The sequence below is a fragment of the Pteropus vampyrus genome, unplaced genomic scaffold, assembly GCF_000151845.1.
Source record: "Pteropus vampyrus isolate Shadow unplaced genomic scaffold, Pvam_2.0 Scaffold111, whole genome shotgun sequence".
Lineage (NCBI taxonomy): Eukaryota > Metazoa > Chordata > Mammalia > Chiroptera > Pteropodidae > Pteropus > Pteropus vampyrus.
The window spans coordinates 3,189,606-3,214,395 of NW_011888892.1; the positions used below are offsets into that span (position 1 = coordinate 3,189,606).

At 53.9% G+C, this 24,790-nt stretch overlaps 2 protein-coding genes across 6 annotated transcripts in view; one reads left to right on the forward strand and one right to left on the reverse strand.

Moving 5' to 3' along the window:
• Positions 1-12,194, reverse strand: part of FAM196A (family with sequence similarity 196 member A) — a 37,844-nt gene extending 25,650 nt beyond the window's left edge. For 4 of the 5 annotated variants that reach the window (XR_002781636.1, XM_023533781.1, XM_023533782.1 and 1 more), the window contains exons 1-2: positions 10,827-12,194; positions 9,423-10,554 (exon numbers count right to left, since the gene is read on the reverse strand). Coding sequence is in view for 4 of the 5 variants with exons in the window: in XM_023533781.1 (XP_023389549.1) it covers positions 9,423-10,554; positions 10,827-10,914 (1,220 nt within the window). In the remaining variant the exon portion in view is untranslated. Of the gene's footprint in view, positions 1-9,422; positions 10,555-10,826 lie in introns of those variants that run through there. The other variant, XM_011365472.2, reaches the window with a different exon arrangement.
• The window catches only part of LOC105295708 (dedicator of cytokinesis protein 1-like), a 182,660-nt gene that overhangs the window by 106,776 nt on the left and 51,094 nt on the right, over positions 1-24,790 (forward strand). The gene's annotated exons all lie outside the window — the stretch shown is intronic.

Genomic DNA, 24,790 nt, shown 5'->3' on the forward strand with positions numbered 1-24,790 from the left:
CCTTTAGACAGTGTTGACAAATTAACTCGTACTGGCCTGGCAGCTGTCCTCATGTAGTGACACTATAATTCTGGGGCGGCTCTGGCCCTGAGAGAAGCTTTTAGTGCTCGTTTTCATTACAGAGACTTAAAGGGAAACAGCAGTGGTGCGTAGTGGGGGAGCAGAGCCCCAGAGAGAAGGTTCACCCTGCGGCCTCCAGGCCCTGGAGAGCATGCCGCAGTCAGCCGGCCTCCCTGGCTTCCCCCCTCCGCCCGCTGCCTCACCTCCGGCGTCGCTTGAGGTCTGTGCCTCTCCCTGCGGCCCTGCCCCCTTTCCCTGCTTGCTTCCCTTGACACAGAGCCATGCACGGTGAAGAAAACAGAATGTTATTATCGCACAGACATTATTCTTACTGTCGGAAATACGTGCGGTTTTGGACAGAGACAGACGCAGAGAGGAACCCTAGTTTTAGGGCAGGCCTTGAGTGTTCTCTAATCATATTTCCGTAGCATAAAATAATAATGTATAAACACTGAGTAAGATACTGTTTGTGGACTGCCCGGTTCTATTCACCAACAGGGTGAAGCTTATAATTTCTTTTATGCGTTCATGAAATCAGGCAGATCCTGAGTGGCGAAATGATGACAGTGACCAGCCGCTCACCCCAGAGGCCACCGGGAGTGGCCACTGTCAATCAGACAACTTTCTCTGGCCGAGCCGAGGCTGAGTCGATGGACTCATTTTTTTCCTAGAGGAGAGATAAAGCTTAAGCTGTAACTTATTGAAAATTAATGAAAATAAATTTTGGTAGCACTGGCTGCCAAACGAGAGTGAAGACGGGAACGCGAGTTTTCTCTCTGAAAGCGAACCGTCCTTCCGCCTGCCGCGTTTCTCCAGCTCAGGTTCTCACACCTGCGGTCTAACTCACAGAGCTTTTAATTTGAAAGTATGAATGTGCCTTCGCCACTGGTTCCCATGGTAAATATCCACAGAGGCTTTTATCTTTGATTTTGCATTTCTTTCGATGTTCCTTTTTAGAGCAGTTTAGTTAACAAATTTAAGTCAGAACTTAACTCTTCGTGAAGCTTTTGTGCTTTGTTTCAAAAGCCTGACTTTTAAACAAATGTTTGAGAGCTCTCACAGCTGACCGTAAACAAACACCTTTAAATTTTGGTGTCATCGCTTATAAAATTTCGTGTGTCCAGTTACGAGACTTTTATCTGGGGTGATAGCCTATTGCTGTAACCAAGGAAATCTCGATAGAAAAAACTTTACTCCATTGGAAGTCAAAACATGGCCATTTTTAGATCATCTTTACCCAGGAACTCAGTTCTCGCGAATGCCCTTTCGGATACGGCCTTATCTGAAATACATGCATGCTTGTGTTTACATTGCAGGGGAAACTTTCAACTTGTTGTCGCATTTGAAGAAGTTAGAGTCAGATGGGCACATGGTGGCCACTGGATGAGCCCCTTGTGCTGCAGACGGGGCGGGCAGGCCCTCGTGGACACTAGGGTCCCTGAACCTCAAGACCCTACGGCCTTGATTTTTCTGAAACTACCTCACAGAGAGGATATTCCTCCTGCTGGTTATGAATCCTTAAAATCGTGCTCTATTTCTGGAATCTCTCCGAGTGGTGTTCTTTGCTGTCTCGACCACCGGAAGTTTGCTCTCTCCAGAGCATAAATTCTTAGGGACCTTCCCAGGTCTGGGTGCAGGAGCCTCTCAGCCCCTTCCAGAAGGAGGAAGGACAGAGGTTTGCAACTGCAACAGAAGTGCCTGCCTTTTAATTCTCTGCAGACACACCAGCTTTCCCATTTCCAGAGAAGGGAGAGAATGGATGCTCGCCTGACAGGTCTAGATGTGAATTCTGTCTCTGCCATGTCTCACCAGCCTTTCGATTTGGGTGGATGTTACTTAGCACTTCCAAGCTCTAATTTCCCCGTGGAGATAATTCCCGTGTGGCAGTGTTATTTTGAGGATGAAATTAAGACAAAGCAGAATGGCTGGCATATCGGAGGTGCTCAAAATCGATGGTTTTGTAGGCGTTCTGCCCAGAGACTCATGTCACTGGAACTGTCCCTCAGATCCAGCAGGGGCTGTAACACAATTTTTGTATAGCTTAGCAGAAATTGCATGGGATTTAAAAAAGTATTTGAAAACTAGAACTTGCATTTTATCCTTTTTAAAAAAATAAATCCCAATTCTAGGACACGAATCCATAAATTCCATAAACGTTCATGTCATGCCTAGAATTGCTCATTTTATCTGCAAATGGGTGTCTGAATTGCCAAGTGGCTCAGTGGCGAGGCTTTTATTCACCTACCAACTTAAAAGGCTGGGGACGTATTTGAAATCTATTTTGACATTCTGCACAGGACGATTATTTAAATTACATTTTCAAGTATGTGTGATACCTACATGAAGCCCAAAGCAAGAATTTGGAATGTGCTTTATATTCTTAGAAACCTATTTGCTTCATTTTTCATATTAAAGATGGAAAGACTGTTATTTTTCAAGAACTTAAAAACAGCGTTTACAAAGTTGTGTAAGTATAAGCTGTAGAGAAGACTTGCCGTGGCTCTCTGTGCATTGAAGGAAGAAAATGCTGGAGCGAATATAACGTGAGCTTCCATTTCAGAATCAGAAAATGGGACCACTTATGCTCGGACTTGAGAAACTATTTTATCACCAATCTATAAAAGTCATCAGTTGCAAGAACAAAAGGAAGAGAAGGGGACAGAGGCCAACTCCGGCATATGTGGCGGCGGAAGGGACAAGGGATGGGAGACGTGGCAAGGGGAGGAAAGAGAAGGGAGCAGGGGGGTCACTGCGGTTCCTGACGGACACCTGCAGAGAGGTCGAGTCGCCTTCGCCCTCTCTCTGCCTCTCCGTAAACGTTTGAGTCCTTTAAGGCAGTGAATGAAATTACGATGTTCTTAGACATCTCTGAAAATTCGTCTCCAGAGCAGAAAGGAGCCTGTGCTCACCGAGGTCCCTATTCTCATTTAGACCGTTCTCTTTACCATGGGAACATGCAGCTCAGAGAGGCGAGGCGAGGATAAGCTAGGTGTGACCCCATGTTTCCTGGGTCCTCATCGACAGCCCTGTCTGTGACACCGAATTAGCTTGCCTTGGACATTTCTCTGGAAACGAGTACAAAGCTCGATGGCGCTATTCTGTAACCCCCAAGCTCTCCTGATCCTCCGAAATAGCCAGCCTGTATAATGAAGCGAGGAAGCATCTCCAGGGGTATTCCGGCTTGCTCCCTAGCTTGGGACCTGCAGGTACCTCCCTGCAGGCCGGCCCTTGGAAGGTGGCTTCTCAGCGACAGCGTCGCCTGGAGGGAGGTGGCTCTGCCTGGGCACACGGGCGGACGGAGAGCCTTGCCTTCCGATTTTCATTTCACCCCCGAGAGATGCTCAGGAGCCGGTAAACTTCGCTCATCCACAGACTAGGAAGCCGAGGTCCGGAGAGGCCAGTAGCCCCGCGGGCAGGGCTGGGCGGGGAGGGGCCGGCACCGCTGCCACCTCAGGGCCGGCCGAGCCCAGGTCCCTCATTCCTCCCCGCCCCGCTCCTCGACCCCGTCCTGGAAGATGGAAGCTCAGTCTGCTGGCTGGGATGTTTTCCGGTGTTTTGGGTTACACCGAACGTACAGGGTGACACCGAAACGGATGTGTCAAGGACATTCGAAAGTGAACTGCTACGTGCTCCTCCCGTCCCAGCGGGGGCAGGCGGGAAGGGACAGGCGTGCACGTGGCAGGGATGAGGCGGGCTGAGGCTCTTTCCGCTTCTGCTCCCCGCGCCCTGCAGCTCGCAGTGGCCCGCTTTGTGCACGCTCGTGCCAGGCGCCTGGCAAGGCAGCGCCCGGCCTTGCCGAGAAGACCACGAGGATGTGCTGCAGGACCGCAGAGGCTGGTGAGGGGCCGATGCCACCCACCTCCCCATTTCGCACTTGGCCACTCCGGCTGACCAGGCGGAAGACCCTGGCCTCAAGTTAAGTGGGCAGTTTTGGCAGGAGCCACCCTGGCATCCCTTGCATCGTGCCCAGCCGTACTGAGGCGGGATCACCCAACTGCCCAGCTTTGCTCTCGGCTCCCGGAGGGCCCCCCGGGGAGCTCACAGTCAGTCTCACGCCGAGCCCTTGGGGCGCCCGTGTTTACGCCCTGGCTGCTGCAGCGGCACACGACTGTCCACGTCGCTTCTCTCTGCCTGTGACTTAACAGGTTGACTTGTCCCCTTACGCTTCCCCCGATATTGGGACGCAGCATTTACCCTGTGTGGGCATGGGTAATTAGAGAAAACGCAGAGAGATTTCACATCTGCTGAGAGGTCCTTCTGAGGCGGGCCTGATGCGGAGTGATTCGTCAGTAGAGGGACTCAAGGTAAAGCCTGTATCTAATTTCTACTAGCATCGGTGTCTCGGTGAAAGCAAGTCACGTCACACAAATATATGCCGAGATGGCCTCTTATTACTGCTGCTGGGAGATTAAGAACTTTTTCATGTTTTGAAGACATGCTGTCATGTATGTGTTACACACCTAAGTTACAGGTGTGTGTTCAGTACATACACGCGTGTGTATGCAGTTCCCAAGCAGAATCCCGAAGGCCGTATATAACTGATGAACGATTAAGCGTAGGCTGGAACAGTGGCCTGTGGACTCTTCAAACGTGGGCTGAGTTTATTTGGCGTGTACCCCCTCGTCTGGCACAGTGCCCCCTCTTAGGAGACTCTCGGTAGGAGCTTTCTGAATGCGTGGATGAGTGATACACCTGTCCGTCTGGCAGTCACACAGCCGCGGCTCAGCTGCACCCCATTCAGTCTCGGCTGTCCCTTGTGTAGGTGCCGTCGCTGTTTACAGCTCCACGGCACAGAAGTCGGCAGACAGCGGCTGGGGCCTCCACCTGGCTGCCGCCTGTTTTTGTGAATAAGGTTTCACGGGACACAGCCACGCTCACTGGCACGCGTGTCGCCCATGACCGCTTTCGTGCTGTGGTGGCCGAGCTGCGTCATTTTAACAGACTCAGAGCCTGAACTATGTACTGCCTGGCCCTCTGCAGAGACAGGGTGCTGACGCCCGCCCCGTCGGCCACGGACACGGAGGTCCCAGCAGACGCAGCCCCTGCTGCCCCAACTCCTTGCCCTAGATCACGTGTGTGCAGTGTCCCTCGCCCACTCGGTGGCCGTCCCCTCTTTTAGTGACTGGAAGGACAATGCAGTCGAGCGAATGCTGTGTTTAATGTGGGGTCCACCCTGGGTCATGTTGTCTTGCCGCTGCCCCTCAGACCTTTCCTGCCATGTCTCCGTCCTCAGAGCCACTGGCGGTGCTGTCCCCAAAGTCCCTGCTCTTGGCGGGGGAGCTGCCTCGTTTCCCTTTCTCTTGCCAAGCCTGGGCCTCCTGCCACAGAACAATGCCCTTTCTCATTGAGGCCGGACAGGGTCCCAGGGCGTGGGGGGTGGGAGGGGACTGAGGGTCACTAGACTGACAGCACTTCCTGTGAGCTGCCGGGCTTCTTGCGTTGGTTGGTTATTGGGGACTTTTGCACTTGTGCCTGGCTCGGTACAGCCACACACATCCCCCTCCCGCCCCGAGCTTCGTGATCTCAGCTCTGCCTGTTCGTCACGTTTCAGGGCCCGGCGTGACCTGGGTTCTGCCATCCCTCCCTCCTCCTCCCACGCCCAAGCCTGCGGGTGCCACTCAGCAGCTGCTGGGAGAGGCCTGGCCAGTGAAAGAAGCTACTTCACTCTGGGCAGCAGCCCGTTCTGCCCTGTGCTCGATTAAAGCTTCTCATGGCTTCTAGGTCCCCGCCCCCAGGACCAGAGTATGAGTAGGCCGTCACCGGCCAGCAGCCCACCAGCACACTGCATGTGTGGGTGCAGAGTCTGAGAAGTGTCTCCACACCGAGCTGCCACGTCACCGTGAGTGTGCCCTGAGCTGTGCGGGCCTGCAGCCCGAGGGACCCACCTCGGCCCTGGAGCATTACGGCGATTACAGTCACTGGGTTTTAAGCTCAGTGCCCTGTTTGCCTGGTTCGCAGCCTTCAAGGACGACATTAGTGGCTTATTTTGGGAGCTTGTGTGACCATGAACTTGCTGCGAAGAGACAAGAATAATACTGGGAGCCGTGAACGAGGCAGGGTGTTTCTTGGCACGCACGCCTGCACTGCGTCAAACGAGTGATTTTAGTGAATTGCCTGAACGTTTTACAAGGGACTAAAAGGCACGACGTTGAATACTTTCTCACACCTACCTACTTTCAGATTGCATCCTCCTGAAATACTCGTATTAAGATGCGTCCTGTATTTGGTGACCTCTGCGTTGGTTATTGTGAGGAGCTGTGTAGACGTCACCTTCAAGCTCTACCATCCCTATCTGATAGTAGATGAAGTTGAAGATCCCCGAGATTAAGTTGCCTAAGCTGAAAACGTTCTCTGCTGGGGCCTTTCAGAAAGCTCCATGAGCAAATGAGATTACCCAGAGTCTCACGAAGAATAACGTGGAGACCAGACACAGAAATTCCTACGCACCGAATTAAGACTGCTGCAGAGAGCGTGCCTGACAAACCAGCGGTGCCGCCTGCAAGATCCGAGACCGAGGCTGCAGAAACGAAGTCCGAAGTGAAAAGCCCTGTCATACATTCAGCGTGTCTCAAGAAACGCACCTTAGCCCCCAGCCAAAAGTCAGGTTCAAAGACTTGCCTTCCCTCACTCTGTCCTAACGCCGTGCACAAGAGCAAGGCCGTGGCCCCAGTAGACCTGGGCCAAGCCTGCAGTGCGATGTGGATCTGAGGTGGGAGTGGTCACTGGAGTCAAGATCACGGGCTCCACGGTGCACACAAGACGCCTGCCCTCCCTGGGCCTGCTCTTACTGCGGGCAAAACTACACAAAGCGGGCCCCTCTGTGCCACGCGCGGGGCGCCGGGCGAGGAGACAAAGTGATTGTGCCTGGGTTCAGGAACTTCCCTGCTCTTATCATAAACTTTAGAATGTTTTCCAAGGACAATTCCATTGATATTTTGACTTGGTCATGGGATCCTTCATCCTGCTCCACTTTGACCATATCTACACAACGTGATCGATATAAAGTGAGCTTTCCTGTCTTCTACCATGACATGCAATGCAAACACTCATTTCTCAGCTCAGATAGAGTGCGTAAAATAAGTCCTGAGCATCCCTCCTTCTAAAGTGACAGCTCTGGAGCGGGCCCTTCAGGCCCAGCACCCCGGGGAGCATGTTAAATGTTGAGGATTTTGTGAGCTCACCGAATGGGCCGGGGGCAGCAGTGACACCAAGAGAACCGGCCAGTGCCGCGCCTCAGCCCCGGAGCCGGCTGCCAGAGACGCACCCGCACACCTGCGTGCCGCTCCCTGCCACCCCCGTGCACCCAGACGCCCGGGAAAGGGCTGAAGAAGGCGCTCGCCTCTTCTCTGCCCACCCCCGAGGCTTCTGTCTTCTCCTATATTCTGACGCAGAAAAGAGTGGTAGAAATTAGAACTTTGGCCAGATTAATGACCTGAGCAAGGGGCAAAGGAGTCACCTTCAAGGTGGCCTTGGAGTTTGAAACCACTCGCTTCATTGCTATGTGAGCCCAGAGGGCTCAGGGAGGGAGCGGGGAGGAAAGGTTCCCAGGAGCTGGCGTGGGGGTTCGCCAGGCCTCGGACCCGCCTTTCTGCCGTGAGCCCGGGCTGTGCCGGCCACGCGTGAACTAGAGATTGACTTGAAAGCAAAGTCATCCTCTGTCCCGACCTGTGGGTGTCCGGCCTCTGCAGGCTTTCATTTGGGCCCCGGAGGCACGTGCGCGTGCACTTGGCTTTACAGCGGGGAATCTGATTTCCCCACTGGCGGGAGGTCTCGCGCTCCTTCTGTCGTGCTGTCCGGTTGAAGTCACTAGCAGCTACGTCCAGCGTCAGTGATCAGGCCGTCGAGGCTGCTGAGACCCCATGGGGATGTGGTCGACTGACTGATTGACAGACGGCTCGGGGCCACCGCATTGTGTTGCTGTGGGATGTGTACGAACTGAAGTCAGTGATTCGGATGGGATGAGAATGGAGATGTGAGCCCAGGAGCGGACAAGGTCTTCTGAAAGCATATTCTGCGCTGTGCAGTGACTCGCCATCAACCTGCCGTGAGGCTACGACTGGCGAGCCGCTGCGCTTGCTTGCTACGAGCGACCGCAAACAGCAGGTGTGGGGTTGTTGACCACTGACTCTGTGCACGAACGGGGTGGGGAAGCCGGAAGCCAAGGGCGCAGCGTGCACCTGGCCCCTTACCTAGGCGCCAGGGCTGGAGCCTGCCCTGCTGCCTTGGGATGCAGAGGCAGCTGCCTCCCCGTTTGTAGTGTGCAAGCACCATGTGCCTGGAGCACAGCAGCCCTTTGGGGACACTGAGCTTGGTGGCTTCGCTGCCCTGACTGCACTTCCTGGCTTCCCGCATGGTGGCTGCCAGCTCACTTCACCAGGGACCGTGCTAGTCGTGTAAGACCACAGGATGCCGCCGGAGATGCCACCTCCCGCATATGGGCTGGAGGGGACCCAGAGGGGTTCAAGGTGGAGCGGGAAGGAGAGGGACTGGCCATCTAGATGAGGGCACCGTTTCGGGAGCCTGGGACCAGTGCAGGGCTGGCTGCCTCAGGTCAGCGCGGCACACTGCCGAGCCCGCGCGAGCCTTCCTCACGAAGGAGCTCACGACTCACGTCCTATCTTTTAAGCTATGTGTTTTGAAATTTGCTTTTCACAGTTTCAAGTTCAAAAGACGGGAAACAAAGTTCAGCAGTCCGTGACAGTGCTGGACAGTTGGGCTGCCAGCTTGGCGCGTTCCCTCTGCGGCCCGCCTGGACGCATGGGCCAGTCCCTCTCTACCCACAAGCCCATGGGGCTCGTTGGAGGATGGGCGCTCCCTCTCTGAGCTCCAAGTGAAGAAGGAAAATCGTACTGTGTGCTGTCTAAAGTGTTTGCAGTCCCGAACCTGAACGCTATTCTGCTTATTTCATACAAATGAGTCAGCATTTACTACTTTGCAAAATGCCAATGAATTCTTTCTTTTCCATGATATGATTCCTAAGAGGCGAGGAGCTTCCTGTGCAGGTTAGATATTTTGGACTGGCAAATGTATCACACTTCATCAGGATCGTAAACCCTTAGTCCGCAGATACATATAACAAGGAAAGAGCCATCAGTTCATTCCAAGTATAATTTGGTTTGAATTGCGGGCCAGGCAGACGAGTGCTGACCAACAAGCAAATCTCTGAGGCGAGCATGCAGTGGAGTGTAGCCTCACAAAGCACCTGTGGCCCCGTGGGGCTCGCCCTGTGCTCAGACTCTAGCCCGTTAATGAAATGCTGGCTTTAGCCTCATTGCGGAATTGGGTGTGTGTGTCGGGGGCGGGGGAGCTGCAGGTGGAACCTGGGGTGACGAGCACCTTAAGACACGCGTGAGTGTACTTACCCTTCCCGGTGAGCCTCCCCCTTCTCCAGCTCCTGGATGACGCCCAGAAGCACTTTGATGGTTTCTTGGCTCGAGCTGATCAAGTGCTCCATGACCTGCAGCTGAGCCTTCAGGCCCACCACCTCCGTGTGAGGCACGATTTGCTGGGATTCTTCACCCTCGGCGGCCGCCGGCGGGCAAGGCTGGTCCTCCCGCCCCCGTGGGGCTTGAGTCTGCGGGGGCTGGTCACTACATTCGGGGTACAGGCACTGCCCCGGGGGTTCCTGGAGCCCGTTGAGGTGGGCGGCCCTGCCGTGCTCCTCGTCGGCTGTGGGGCAGAGGGACCACTGGCTGGCGGCAGCAGAGTCCGACAAGGCAGGCTCAGTGGCCTTCGCGCTGGGGGCAGGGGCATAAACAGCGGCCACCTCCGTTTTAAACACCCTGCCGGGGGCTGCGGGAGCGGGCTCCTCGGCGTCCGGCGTCGCCCTGCCCTGTGCTGCCTTCCCGGGCAGCCGGTGACCGGGCCCGTGGAGGGGAGGTCGGGTGGAGCCGTGGAGGGGTGCGTCGGTGTCTCCGCACGGCTCCGCACAGTTGACCCCGGCGGGCGGGTCCAGCGCGTTCCTGTGCTCGTCGTGGTGGAAAACCAAGGCCGCCGTGGTCCGAGCCCGGCCCGCCGCCCAGGCGGGGGCCTCCTCCCGCTTCTCTTTGGAATCGATCCCAAAGCCATTGTCCTGGCTTGCGAAGGCGCCCCCGGCTGGGGTGCCCGCGAGAGCCCCTTTTTTGCGGTCCAGAGGGAAGGTCTGGTAACACTTTTTAAGATCTGGCGAGGTCTGCACGCCCGTGCTCTTGGTGACGTTGGGGATGGACCGCCGCGCGGGCACCGTCATGTATTTGCGATAGGCGGCCCTGCAGCACACGGGCCTGGCTCCCCGCTTCTCGCCCACCTGCCCCGCGGGGAGCCGTGGGGCCCCCTGCTCGTTCTGCGCCTCACAGATGTCCTTGAACCGCACCTGCAAGGCCTTGTTCCGCTTCTTGATCTGCCGGTTGGGGTCCAGGGCGTATTTCATCTCCAGGGCCAGGCAGGCGGCGGGCTCCACTTCGCTCTCGGACGCGGCGAGTACGCATTTGCCGGTGTCCTTACTGACCATGATTCCTGCACGTGGAGACAGCACAGGTGTCAGGCAGGAGAAAGGCACATGCAAACACGGGCAGCCCAAACTTCTAGCGCGGACGACTACTCCCTGCCCCCCGATTACTTTTAAACAGGTGAGGTCAGCCTGTATGTTAAGGAAAATCAGCCAGGCAGAGAATTGCTGGCAGGCACAGCTCGAAATGCTTCTCAGATCTCAAAGCCTGCCTCCTCTTCCATGTGGGATCTACGCGTTTTTCTTTTCATAGTAATGCATGTTTCCCCATTAGACAAACCTGTTTTACTATGTTCGTCAAGAAACCCAACGACGCTGCCTCTTTTTGCTTTGCAAATCATCATTTCACGCACACATCTCGGCTTCATGGGCAGATGGTTTTCCAAATGCGACTGATTTGGTTTGGGTTTTTACTATTTTTTGAGGATGACGTGATTAATCTATTATTGGAATCCCAGAGAATAGCTGTTTTCTCTTAAAGACTTATTGGGAGATTCTAGCTGCTAATCAGATAAGTGTGGAGGACCCTAAGTTGAAGAACTGAGAGAACCCCATCTGCGTTAGCCATTCCGGATGCCACGGGCCGGTGGGCGGTACCGCTTTACGGAACCCACAAAGGACAAATCTCTGAGATGTGGCTTGCTTCCCACGGGTTAACACCAGCCATGGAAAGAACACGGGTGTCCCTGTGCCCGCCAAGGCGATGTTAGCAACTCATTTCTTTGATTCTGTCGAGAGAGGTATTTGAAAGTACTTTTTTTTTTTCTTTTAAAGAAGTTATTCATTCTGGAATCAAGTTTTGTGTTTGGATCACAACCTCTGGAAATGCAAACAATGGTGCTTGTTTCAGTATTTTAATCCTGAAAGAAAATAAAATCACGAGGCTTTATGTTAATCATGCAAATTCATCTTGGGCTGAATTATTAAATGCAACTAAAAAGATGCAGGTGGCCAGTGACTCCTCACGGGGACACCAGTAGGGTAAATGCCTTCACTCTATTAGGCAGATTCACAGCTGCTTATTGCACACGGAAGAACTTTCTTGAGGGTGAACTTAAAGCGAGAAATATAGTGAAGTAAGTGGTTGGCGAGTTAGTGATCGTTTCTCACGCCTTGTGTTCCCGAGGGAATCGGGGGTGGGGCGGGGAGGACCTGGTGTTGGGTGCAGGGCCCTGGCAAGGTGCCCAGAGAGGCAAAGCCACCGACGTGGGCCAGCGAGAATGAGCACGTCAGACACGCAGGCAGGAGCAGGGTCTCAGTCCGCCTGCCCCCCGAGTCCACCTGTTCTCGTCGCCCCAGGTGTCCACGCAGGACACGTGCCCACAGCCGTGGTTCTCACGGAGGACCACGGGAGTGGTTGCTTCAGTGGAGGGAGCGAGGGAGAAGCCCAGAGCCCCGTCGGGCGCAAGTGTGGCGAGCTGGCCTCCCTGCAGTAGGGGGCGCCATCCCACGGACCTCTGCGTCTCGGGCTGGCGTGGCGCCCGCAGGTTGCAGGAAGACTGTTGTGTCATGTTGTGTCATGACGGTGAGCTGGCCGTCGTGTTAGAGGACATCACAACGGTCTGTGCAGAATTCGTTTCAGACTAAACTAGTTTCTCAGCCCGGCCGGTCCTGGCATTTCAGGCTGGTGATCTCGGCTGTGGGGCTCTCTGGGCAGTGTGGGGCTCTCTGGGCAGTGTGGGGCTCTCTGGGCAGTGTGGGGCTCTCTGGGCAGTGTGGGGCTCTCTGGGCAGTGTGGGGCTCTCTGGGCAGTGTGGGACACATAGCAGCACCCTGGCTTCTACCTGCTAGACGCAAGTAGTCCCCTCAACCCTGTGTGACAGCTGGCAGTGTTCCCAGACACTGCCAAATGACGCTGGGGCACAGTGCCCCTGGATGAGCACCACTGCTTTAGACCTTGACCCTTTGACCCTTGGTGGCCAGAGTATGACCCAGAAGATAAGGCCTGGGAGAGAGCGAGGCGAAAGGCCGGGCACAGGCAGCAGCGCACCCCTCCCGGGCGCAGTCTGGGAGTGCCCACCCCGAAGCTCCCGTCTGGAGAAGCCCCAGCTCTGTGCGGAGCCAGGGGCCAGCCGGGTCCACACCCCGCCCAGGCATCTGGATGTGCTCCTGTAAAAGAATTAATCCGAACCGATCACATCTGGGTCGTTCGCACGAGACAAAGGACAAGCCCTCTTTGGTCTTGGCGCGTTACCAGCTGCGGAGGCTGTCTGGAGATCTTCGTCGTTTGAAACTCGAAAAACTGGGCAGTTTAGGGGAGCAGGGACAAGGACAACACAGACGGCAGCCGTCATCATCATCGATGTCCTGCCTCCGTCGGGGGAGGGCTGACTCCGGGTCGTGGGTGGGGCAGCCCAGGCCTGCCGAGGACAGATGATGTCTGTCTTTAGAGACACTTATCCCCACAGGCTAATAGCGTGCACACCAGAGGACCTGGTCTTGGGGGGAGGATGGCGTACAGCGGGGGCGTGATAAGGAACTTAAATCTCAACCCTCACTCATATCTCGTATTCATTCTTTAACTGCCCTTGTGGCCCAGGTGTGTGAGAATGTACTGCACCGTCGTTCTGCAGAAGACCTTCATACTAGGGGAAATTTGAAAGGGAGAGCCTTTTTACAAAAAGCAATTTACTAGTAATTTTTCAGCCTTTTCCCTGCCACTGCGGAAAAATGTGGGTCTGAATAAGTTTGTCCTACCATGCTATCCATCATCACGATGTGCCAGGAACTGCGCTGAAATAATTTCCCTACATCAGTCTGCTGGGTTGGAAAGATGTTCTGAGTCTTGGACTCAACCGTCAAACTAATAAAACAATCAGAAAAATCAGAAAAATTAATTGCCAGTGGCAAAATACTAAGAATAAAAAAAGAAATTCCTATACTTTTCTCTGTTTTACAGAGAGCTGCTAAGTACATAAAAATCATTTCCTTGTTAGCAAATATGATGGTAATAAATAGGAATTTTTATCAGCTCAGTCGGTTGTTGCCAAACCTTTTTTAAGTCATGGTAATTGAGTTGTTCTTACTGCACTGAGAGGGAAGATACCCAGAGATTTTGTATTTGACTCATTCTGGCATCAGATGAGGTTGAATTCCTCTTGATGGCTGGGTGACATTTTTCTAAAGCTGTGTAATGGAAGTTCTGGACATTAGAAATTACTTTCATCTTAAGCCGGCCCAAGCTAAAGAAAATGATTTTGACGTGAAAGAAAACTGGGCATTCTGTAGCAGAGTCCACGAGACGAGTAGAACCTTCTAGCATCCTCGTTCGGGCATCATTCCTTCATGCGGTCGTTCGGCACACGGATACCCACGTGGCCCGGCGTGACGCCAGTATTCGGTCCCCGGGCCCCGTGCCCTGGCCGCATGCCACGCCCCCCACGCGCCTGCTCCCACTTCCTCCTGGACCCACAGCTCACCCCATGGGGGAGGCCCTGGCCTTGTCCACGCGCTGCACATCGGAGGCCGAGGAACAAGATCGTTTCCCTTACCTTGCTGACTCTCACAACTAGCGGGCCACACTTGCTCAGAGTCACAACGAGCGGGCCGCACGTATTCCTTTTAAACCCCATGCACTAAGCCCCTGCCCCACCCAGGGAAATCTGTAAGCCAGAGTGACCTGTGACAAACGGCTGGAACTCATCAGTTCCCCTGGGCTGTGGCTCCAAAGCATCTGGGTGCAGGTTATGGGGGGCTGTCCAGGTGGGTCCCAGGAGCACCTGGCCTGGGGCACAGTCAGTCAGTGAGGGCCACCCTGAGCTGGGGACTACACCAGGGACCAACGTGGCATGTCTAGCCGCAGCTGGCCTTGGCCGCACCCCCCCCCCCCCCAGAGAACCGTGGGCTTGGGTTCCCGCCGCTAATCTCTTGGCTCTGAAGCGGCAGGAGTTCGTGACCTTTATTTTTCGTAAGGAAACGGTGTTGTAGAATTTACTGGACTGTGCCGTCCCGAGGTGAAAATGGCAAGTTGCGGCTGTGCCTGTGGCTCGGGAGTGCTCGGTGACGTGGAGCTGCTTGGAATATAAATATCTTAATTACCCTCAAATTACATTTCATAATCAAATGTGAGCTGTAAATATAGAAACCCTGTACTTTTAGTGATGGAGCCATCTCTGCGTGCGGCTTTAAATCAATAGTTAAAACACATTCGTTCCAGCTTAAGGGCGGGAAAAGTAGAAGCAACCAAATGCCTGACTACATGTAAAGGGGTAGAGGGTTCGTGGCCTGTGGTGTGCGGTCACCAGGCGCGGCCATTCACATGGCATGTGCAAAGATTACTTAGTGTCACAGGAAAGCCCGCCTGAAACGCTGTCCAGTGAAGAGACCACAGCCTCCAGATCGTCCTGGAAGACAAGGAACAGAAATAGTCCCCAGGTGGTGTCGAGATCGTGTACTCCAGAAAAGTTATTTTTCTGTGTTTCCCGATTTTTGTGGAGGAAGTTGCGATGTCCTTATATTGTTTGCCAATTACGAGACCTCAGGGCAAAGTCAGCGCACACCTTAGCGGGAACGATAGATCACGAAGGTATTTAAACAGTCGCATCAGAATAAGAAAAACTCAGAGATGATTAGATTTGGGTAAAAATAGTCTTGCAAAGGTCATCGTTGATTGTTTTGAGGAAGCCTTGGTTAAAGAAAGAAATGAACTGCGTCTGAGTGTGGACGTGTGCATAAAGTTCACACGTCTGCACGTGCACGTGCAGACAGATGCGTTTGGAGAGGCTGAATGTATAGTGGAGGAAATATCAACATGTGAGCAAATTCACTGTTGGGATGGGATTCGCCATCTGTTTTAATTAGGAATCAAATGGATTTGACCTATAATCTGCATTTCTAGTCCCAGGGAAACTGGGGTGTCTGCAGCTGATGAGGGAGAACTGTACTGGGCTCGCTCCCTACTTGACCTGTCTGCGCCGACTGAGGGGTTTTGGGGTGGGCCCTGCACTGTGATATCCGTGGCAGGATGTGGTGGGGGCTGGTGAGTCAGGCAGCCCAGCCGACACCGGCCTGCGTCCATCCGGCAGTGGGCATGGCAGACGAGCAGTCCGACGTGTCTGCAGAGGGACCGTTTGTTTGATGTCACTGGTTTTTCGTGTGGCTTTCCTGCTGCCGGACACCTCGGAGTCGAAGATGCTGGCTGGGATTCAAGATTAATTGGGTCAGCGTTTAATTCCACATGCTGAGGGGATGCCTGCACGTCAGGCCACTTGGAGCGGGGGTGCAGGAACCCGAGTGTCCTTAACACGTGCCTTCCTGGAGGGAAAGGAAGCACAGCGAGCCTCGCCCACTCACGAGCTCTTCCTGCCCCGGACAGTTAACTCGAGGCCTGGCCTGTTTCATAGATGCAGCCGATCCTTCCAAGCTGGAGACCTCCTGCCCTGAGGGCAAAGCTGGCTGCCTGTGGACTTTGGACCGTGTCTGGGTGAGAGGCATTATCCTGTTCCATTTTCTTTAATGCACCGAAATCATATCTTCCCAGGCACCTGTTCTCTTCTTCAGAGGTCGTCAGTCAAGAGGACAGAAACGAAGGCCACCCTGAGATGCAGTGTTTAGGGACGAGGCCACCACCTCAGTGCTGCAGCCCATGGGATGGACAGACAGAGTCCTGTCCTCCGTTTTGGGGACCCTAGTAGGGGGACCTCTGTCGTGAGCTGATGGGAGGCAGGGTGAGGGGCCCTCGTGGAGTTGGAAGCCAGGTTCTGAGGCAGGACAACCATCCTAGCTCAGGCCCCAGCTTGTTCGTACCTGTGATTTCAGAAAACGCGCTTTAACCAACAGAAAACCTAGAGTCGGCTGCTTCAGCCACGTGATGTAAATCAGCGCTGCCACGCGAGCCCCGCCCGGCCTGCTTCTAATGCGGGGGCAGAAATGCACCGTCCACCGTACGCGCGGACGCCTGGGGTCTGGTGTGAGGGTTCGGGGGAGGGGGCGGGCCGGAAAGGACCAGACTCCCCTCTTCGTTTGGGTTTCACTGTTTACTTCTTCAATCTTCAGCTTAGACTGATGTCAGCCTTTGCTCATTTTCTGTCCAAGTGGAATCTAAATTAGCACGCAGGAATTAGCCAAACTTTATTATCTTGGAGAAATTCAACTGGAAACAAAAGTCTCTTCCAAGTGAGATGTTAGATCAGGTAAAATTATTTTAACTGCAGCAGTGAGCTTTGCTAACTAACAATGTCCAGACAGCTCAGTAAAGCTGGTTCTGACAACTCAACAAAATCATACGTGAGATTCACAAAAGGAACTCATTTTCTTCCTGTCCCCTCCCCCACTGGCCTGACCGTTGCAGAAGATGCGAGACAGAGGGCTCCAGGTTTGAGCACCGCTCACGAGCGCTCTGATTATAGCAAACGTCCCACCTGCTCCGTTTCCTGGGTGGTTCCAGGTAGTTAAGAGTCAGCTGCTCGCTGGGGCCCAGGAGGACGGAGTGGGTCGGCTGCAGGACAGGTGGCCTCCCCGCCCGAGGCTTAGTGGGAGTCTCACGTCCGTGAAATGTAGGGACTGGAATCGGCTCTGGGAGTGTTTTGCCTTTTTGATGCACTATGATGAATCCATACATATATATTTTTAACTAAATGGCACGTTTTGACTTACGATATATCTGAAGCTAAAAGTAGAACATTGGTTTTTCCAAGAAATAGGTCCGTCCAAGGAGCGTGCTCCCCCAGCCACCTCCCCCAGCTGCATCTCGGGGTTCCGCTCTGGAACGCCCGAGGCGGGACTTCCGGCGGGAGGGACCTGTTTGTTACAGCTGCAATCAGTGAGAGGCGAAGGTCGGTCTTGTCTTTCCAGCGACGCCACCTGAGCGCCCACGTGTTACCCTCGAAGCAGAACCCCCTTGTCGTTTTCCTTGCAGTGTGTCCCCTTTTTGCTCGGTCTAGCTAAACTGTAGACTTTGCAAGATCTAAGGTTTACGGCAGAGGTAGCAAGCTGAGAAAGAGGGAGAAACGAGCATTTGTCATAATTGGCGTCTGTTGAGAAGCACACGACCAACCACAGAGAAGCGACTGCCCCAGTGGCCCAGGTACACAGGTCTGACACGAGGCCATCGACAGAGCTGGCGTGTGAGCTCGTCGCACGCACCAGGCAGCCAGCGCCAGGTGTGGGAAGCGTCTGGGCTTGAATTCTCGGCTTACGTGGTTCTTGGGCTAAACAGGAATAAGGGGTGGTTTAGCCTGCGTGGGCCAGCAGGACGTGGATTAAGAGCCATCACGTAAAGTAGGGCGGCCTCCACTTTCCTCCCATCGCATCTGATGGACAGCGAGGGGGATCTCAGACACAGATCATCACCCCGAAGAGAGAGGGTTTCGGTCCAGACGAAACTAAGGCCAGGCAGAGGGTGCGTACGGCTGAGCACACGGCACATGGAAGCCGAGGGAACGTCCCTAGTCGCAGCCGATAGCTACTCACTGCAGGTGCGTGTAGGGGGCGGATCTCGCGTTCAGGCCCCAGATGTCATCATTGAGGGGAAGGAAGAGGAAAAGAGGAAATGAAGGTGTCTGTCTGTATGTCACCCACTTCCATCTATGACACCCAAACAGCTGCCACATTTTATTCCACGAAATAATTTCTACCGCTCATTCATCCTGGTGTTTCCTATTCTGCTGGCGTCTTTCTGGCTGTCGTGAAGTCTGTCCTCTCCATGCATAATGATAAGTAGCTACCTGAGGCGAAAAAATGACCTCCACCCTCCAGTTCTGTTCTAACGTCTTTAAAGGTTTGCTTCCCGTACGGGGAGCTCCCAGCAGCGGCCCTGGCAGCCTGGGGGACTCGGTGGCCTTTCCCGGGAGGAGGTCTGGCACAGAGCAAAGGCCCGAGGCCCTGGGGTGGTCCATAAACCACCCAGAAACGGAGCCGCTGTGCTCACCTTGGCCAAGCATGGAGCAGAAGCGCCCAGTACTAAACGCAGGATCGAACTCGGCTTGCAGGGGTCAGGCGGGCTGCGCCCCGACTCCGGGTTGCGTGGGCTCGGTCCCTTCATTCTGAGGGTGCCCTCAAGGTGCCGGCTGCGCTGTGCCTGACTCGTCCCCTGGTTTAATCCCCCACGTCCATTCACCACCGAATTCCACTGGTGGTTGTTTGTCCTTCCCGTTGCTTCACTGATTTCTTCCCTTCCGTTCACACTGTTCCCACCATGCCCTTGGCGTTCTTATGTCCCCTGCGCTCAGCTCTCCACGCCACCCTCCCTCCTCGCCCTATAGGTCCTGCTAGTCCAGCTTCCGGTGCCTACATCTCACCTCTCTGCAGGTGCCTACGAGAGTCCCAATCTAGAAGCCCTTCCAAAAAGCAAGTCTTTTTTTTTTTTTTTAAGGTCTTCTATAACTCTGCCCTTCCCACCCTGTTTCTCTCTAGACCTCTGCAGAGAGGCCTGTCTCTGCCGCAGGAAGTCCGTCCCCACACTGTCTCTCGGGTGCACCGTGAGTGCCCCACAGCCAGTGCCTACGCGAGGCTGAGCGTCCGGTGGTTCACATTCCAGGACGGTGACCCTGCCGTCCTCCACCACGGAGGGCTTCCTCGTGATGGTTCTGGTCTAGTCTCACGTTCCCTAGCTGCTCCTGTCCTCGTCACTGCTGCCACCGAGTCAGTGAATAGCACCCGCGTGTCTTGAGTGACCCAGGCACCAAACCAGGTCCTGGGCACCCAGGAAAACGAGGCACCGTCCTTGGAATGTGTAGGTCAGCACAAGAAAGACACGTGTTTACGGATAACCCCAGCCCACTGGGCGGGACCTCATGGGGGTAAGAGAAGGAAAGTGCCAGATGTGCTCCCTGGGGAGTCAGGGCCGCCTTCCCCCGGAGACACGTACAAGCGGCCTGAAGCCCGAGCCACTTCTCTGTGATGTGTCTGTTTTCTCTCCTAACTCAAATACAGTGTTTGTAGACTCGGTCCCTCTAAGCATCCCCTCTCTCTGCTGAACTCAAATCAGCCTTCCATACTTGCTAATTAGTTGAAGAATATGGTATACATCACAGCATCCTCACAGCTGGGGCCATAACACGTGGCAGCTTAGGAAGGCTTCCGATGGGTGTGCGATATTACTGGCTCTTTCTGCATTACCTGGATCCGCACATCAGGTGCAACATGGCCATATTCCGAAACCTGGGCAGGAAGGAACTAGGTGGGTGGAAAGGATAGTTTCATTACCTTAAGTAAAACCACGTCCTGAGGTTTTTCTCTTCTGAACCCTGGTGTGACTCTCTTGAGTTTGCTTGTTCTACTATGTTACCTTTTTTGTGTGTTTGTTTTTGAGTGCTGATGAGGCGATGACCCACACACTCACAAAAATTAGCCGACGATACAGAAGTACCGTGTATCTGTACCTACTGTGAAGTACGTCGGGGCCCTGGCTGCGTGTCTGTTGCGGTGCATGTGGATTGCTGGTGCGTCCCACTAGGTGTGCTCCTGAGTCATCCAGCTTTCTTCTTGGGAGTGGGATATAGTTGTGGCAAAACAAATTAAGAATTAATTCAGAAACCTCAATAGCTTGGAATACCACAAACATTTCAGAGTGTGGAATCTTGGCTGCCCTCAGCCTTCTGGTCGGACTCCGGTGTTTGCTGTCGGGAGGTGGCACTGACCTTCTGGGAAAAATCCATCGAGGGCTCAGGCTGCACCTGAGAGGTTGCTTCACAGCGGGGACTGTGTTTTGGCACAAAGGTTTCGAAAGAAATACATAACTTCCGTTTTTTTCCTTACTTTGAATTGAGAACACAAAGTCTAAAATTGTATTCAATAAATCAGACCAGTACTGAAAAATATAATTCTACACTGTTGCGTGTCTGTTAAGATGAATGGGAAGCGGAAGAAGGGAAATGGGGTACTCGAGAGACAGTGAGGGGGCCACGAGGGTGAGACCCACACTGACAGACGACAGACGGACACACACGGGAGAGGAAGGGGCGGCACTCAGGGAAGCAACGCCCACCCAGCTCACTGTGGACTGGGGCAGAGGCTCATCTTTTGATGGATGGAGCCACGAGTATCGCCTTGTCAAGTCAGGGGGCAGTTAGCACAGCCCCTTGTCCCCCTCATCCAGAGTGGAACCTGACGGTTCGTCCTGGGACAAAGAAAGCAGAACTCAGGGCGAGGACACCATGCAGCTTCGTGTCGCGCGAGGCACTGGTGCTACTTTTAACGAATGCTCGTATTTTACGTTTGCATGCTTATGTCCTGTCTTTCAGTCTGTCTAGCACCTCCTTGGAACTGACACCCTCTCATGTCTCAGGGATTGTGGATAAGGGAAAGGGGGAGCGGCGGGATGAGCCCGTGTAGGTTCACGGAGAGAAGTCAGCATCGTCGTGAGTAAGCAGTGCTGTTGATGAAAGCGCTCCGAGCACAGCACGATGCTAAAAATACGCTTTTAAAGGAAAGCACAAGTCTTTCCAGAACCTCAGATGACCCCTTTGTAGTCTGGCCTCCTTGAAGCTTTGGAGGAGAGAGCATAGTTGTTGAGAAAGTGGAGCCCTTTTACAAATTTTTTTTGTCTGTTTCTTTGTTTTTTAAGAAAGCGTTTTTAGACACGTACGAGATGAGAACCGGGAGGGAGGCTGTGCTCCCACAGGCAGGAAGCAAACACACAGCCTCCTCCAGGGCTCGGTCCCTGAGCTGGCTCCCTAGATAAAGCTCGTCGGTCCCCACCCCGTCCAGGTCAGTGAGGATTTCCGGGGGGGGTGGAGACAGGGCAGAGATCACGTTGGGGAACCGTGGTCTGCGCGTTTCGTTTTGTTTATGTTCTTCCCCACCCCTATTCTCTCCTATTTTCTGCTGTATCCCCAAAGCTTAGAGCAACAGGGGCCACACGCAAGGTGCCCACAAATGTTTACTGAATGAAGGGATGAATGAACGACGGCCCCTTCCAGTTTCTCTGGAATGAACCTGGGTCTCAGCCAGGTGTTGGGGACATCAGCAACGGAGGCCAGGTCCCAGGCAGTAGGGTGCCTCTCCCATGGCCTTGCTCGGCCCCACGTGTGTATCAGCAGTAGAGGCGGAGTCCCCTTCCGCAGGGGGGTGGACAGCTAGTGAGCAGTCGTCGTCATGCTTTAAAACACAGGTGTTCTGCAATGCGGATTGGTTGTCAAATGGCAATTTACAAGCACACTGTCACCTGCAGTTCCATAATCGGCATAGGCACCTTTGTTCTCATGATGCTTCTGCTGAGGGATGCAGGACGTCTCGAGTTCCGTCTCTTCCTAGGAATTCTGTGGCTGGGGGCAGCTCTTCTCCACCATGGATCTGGGGCGTGAGATCACGTGTAAGCGCCCGTCTCTTCAGTGAATGATTTCCTTTGGGATCTTACATGGAGGGCGTTAGAAACGGGTGAGGGGCGCTCCAGGTCATCCGTCCAGCATCCTCATGTTCTGCAGCCTTTTCTTGACGTGGTAATTCCTGGCTATGCAGTGTCCGAAGAACTGGGGTTTAGAAACCGACTGCCTGATTTCGCGTTCCGGGCCCCCCCTAAACCCCCCAAGAATTCGTTCCGCATCAAATCAAGTCACAGACGCTGGGAGGGGAAAGGCGATCACAAAGGTGGACACCGCTCGTGCCTGCACTTCACGTGTGTTCCAGCATCATGTTACCCGGACACCCTCCGAAGGAGGGGTTACCGTTCTGAGAAAGCCAGGGAGACTGAGGCACTGGCGGGGGAGCCAGATGGGTCGCGATCGGCAGAACTGGGAGTGCAGAGGCGGCCAGCGTCACTCGGACACTGCGCTCATGTCTCCGGCCTCTGACGGGCGCTCAGGAGGTCAGTGCCTATGGAGCCCATCGGACACGGTCCTGGTGGTGCTGCCGCTGGCGCTGACGTGGAGGATGACAGGGAGCACACACTTAGGAACGTGTTATGCCTGTGGACGGCCCTGGATATGCCACCTGAGAGGAACACGTTCGAGGACCATCCAGAAGGTTTCAGCCTTGAGTGGCCGATTAAATGTTGTCCTAGGTTTTTATTTTACTTAAAGCTGGGCACGTCGGTGGTCATTTTCACTGACTCTGTAGGGCTAGAGCTAGCAGTGATGCTCCGATAGAGAATTTAAGCTGCCACTGGGAATGAATTGAGAGCCGGGAGCCCTGGGTTACTGCCCATTCTCTCAGCTGCTGACCCCACCCCAGGGCGCCTGCCCTGAGCTCTCCCATCCGCTAAGACTCAGTGATGTTTTCACAGATCCATGCGGCCTTCCAACCATACGCTAAACTCCATCATCCTGCCTAACTCGGGATTTTTGCCACACTACCAGATCTGATAAACACAATACGTAGAGATACTTAGAGGAGAATTAAAACTGTATAGAGAGAGACAAAGCAAGAACGAGGCAGACTGCACAAGGTGGAAACTACTTCCGTGAAGCCACTGAGCTAATGACTATTAAAACGAACACACGCAGCAGATAATTGGGAGAAGCCGCTATCGCGGGGCTCTTCACTGGCCCGAGAAGTCAAATGAAAAATATGGTGTAAAAGTGAGACACTTATCTTTTTTTAGCATTTCTTTAATGTCACACTCTGCACTTGCATGTGGTATCAGCTTTTCTTGGGACTTGCTCCTGGTCAGACTTCTCCGAGCAGCGCAAGCCTCGTGCGCGTGGTCAGCGCAAAGCCAGTTGCTCGCGTCACGTGATTCAACAAGGGAAATTTCAAGAAAGCAAGTCTTTATCGACCACTCTGGTATCGATTTAAAAGAAGAAGGAGATGATAAAGTGATGGGGCCGGCACAAAGATCAGTGGCTCGAGGTCGTGTGGTCGCCTCGAGATGGGAGGGCAGGGCTGAGAGACCGACGTCTCCCGGTTGTCTTGAGCTGACCCCATGAACGCGGCAGTGTTTTCATAAAGCTCTAGTGAAAACTCTTGTGGACCAAGATGTCAGCGTTTGGGGTATGAGAACATTTAATCCATCTGAGTTAAGATCGAGTTTCTCACTTATCCTTGTGTGTTTCTTTTACCTGATTAATGCTAGGTCAGTAAACGCAAACACATTCCTTCTTTAAAAATGCAACTTCTACCCAAGTGAATTTTTACCAAAGGAAACTCTGAGGCTGAGTTTGCTGGTAGAAAAGCCCAAATCTTTGATACGTTTTTATTTCTAAACGCTGAGTGGCCGGATGGGAGGATCGTCCATCTCTAAGCCGCCTCCCTTTCTGCCACCTTCTCACTGGATTTCCTTTTGATTGCTACTAGGAAAAAAATACAACTTGAAGTGGAAGAGAAAAACTGTTGTCCAGTCCGCATGCCCTGACGTTCGAGCAAAATTATCGTCTAGGTGTATCGTTAATAGCCTCATTAAATGTTTATTAGGAACCTGTTATTGGATAGGACGATCCTTAGTCCTTCAATAACTCCTTTGTGTTGTGAATCCCTTGGACCATTTTTTCCTCCTCTTTGAAAATATTTCTCATGGAAGTGCTATAAGTTAGAGATGATGAAAAACTCGTTTTAAAGGTGATATTTCCACTTAAAAACTCAAACTCGGATTTCTAGTAGCAACCGTCTCTCCCCCAGATCCCCCTGGCGCCCCGACTACTCCACTTTGCGTGTCACCCGCCACCACCCTGTCTGCCTGGGGCGTCCCCTCTCGTCCCCTCTTCACGTTGCCATGTGACAAAGATCGGCCACCCAGGATGTCTCTCTCTCAGCTGTCCCAGTGCCACCAGTCTCCCTGGCTTGGTGCCAGGTAATTCTCCTTGTCACGCTCTGTCGCGTGGTGTCCAGTTCCTCTTCTCTGACTGATCTCTAGCTATCGAGACTTAACCTTCTGGAAACGTGTGATATTGTTCACACATTCAGTGGTTACACACCGCCAGGGCACGGAGACCCTTCCCGCCCTGCCGATGGCTCCTCGATTCCTGGCTCCGAGCGGCTTCTGCGCGCGCCAGCGCCCACACCTAAGCCTCGCCCCGTGTCACTACTCACACCCTCCGACGTCTTCCGCTCTGTGCATCTGACTGCCGGGCTCACGCCCCAGGATTTGAGCGTGCTGGGCTTGGGCGCCTCATCTCAGCCCTCGTCTCAGCCAGAGCGTCACCTCTTCCTGGGAGCCTCCCAAGCACGCCCTTTGTCCTGTCCGGAGTCTCCCTCCTGCCGCCTCCCGCCCTTCTAGACTCGGAGCTTCCTGAAGACCTCGCTTTGTCCTGCTGCCCCTCAGGCTCGGCCGTGGCCTCTGCTGCTGCTGCGCGGTGCGCTTCCGCAGACGGCAGAGCCCCGTCTGGACGGAGCCATCTGCGGAACAGTCTACCTTCCCTGGGCGCGTTTCAG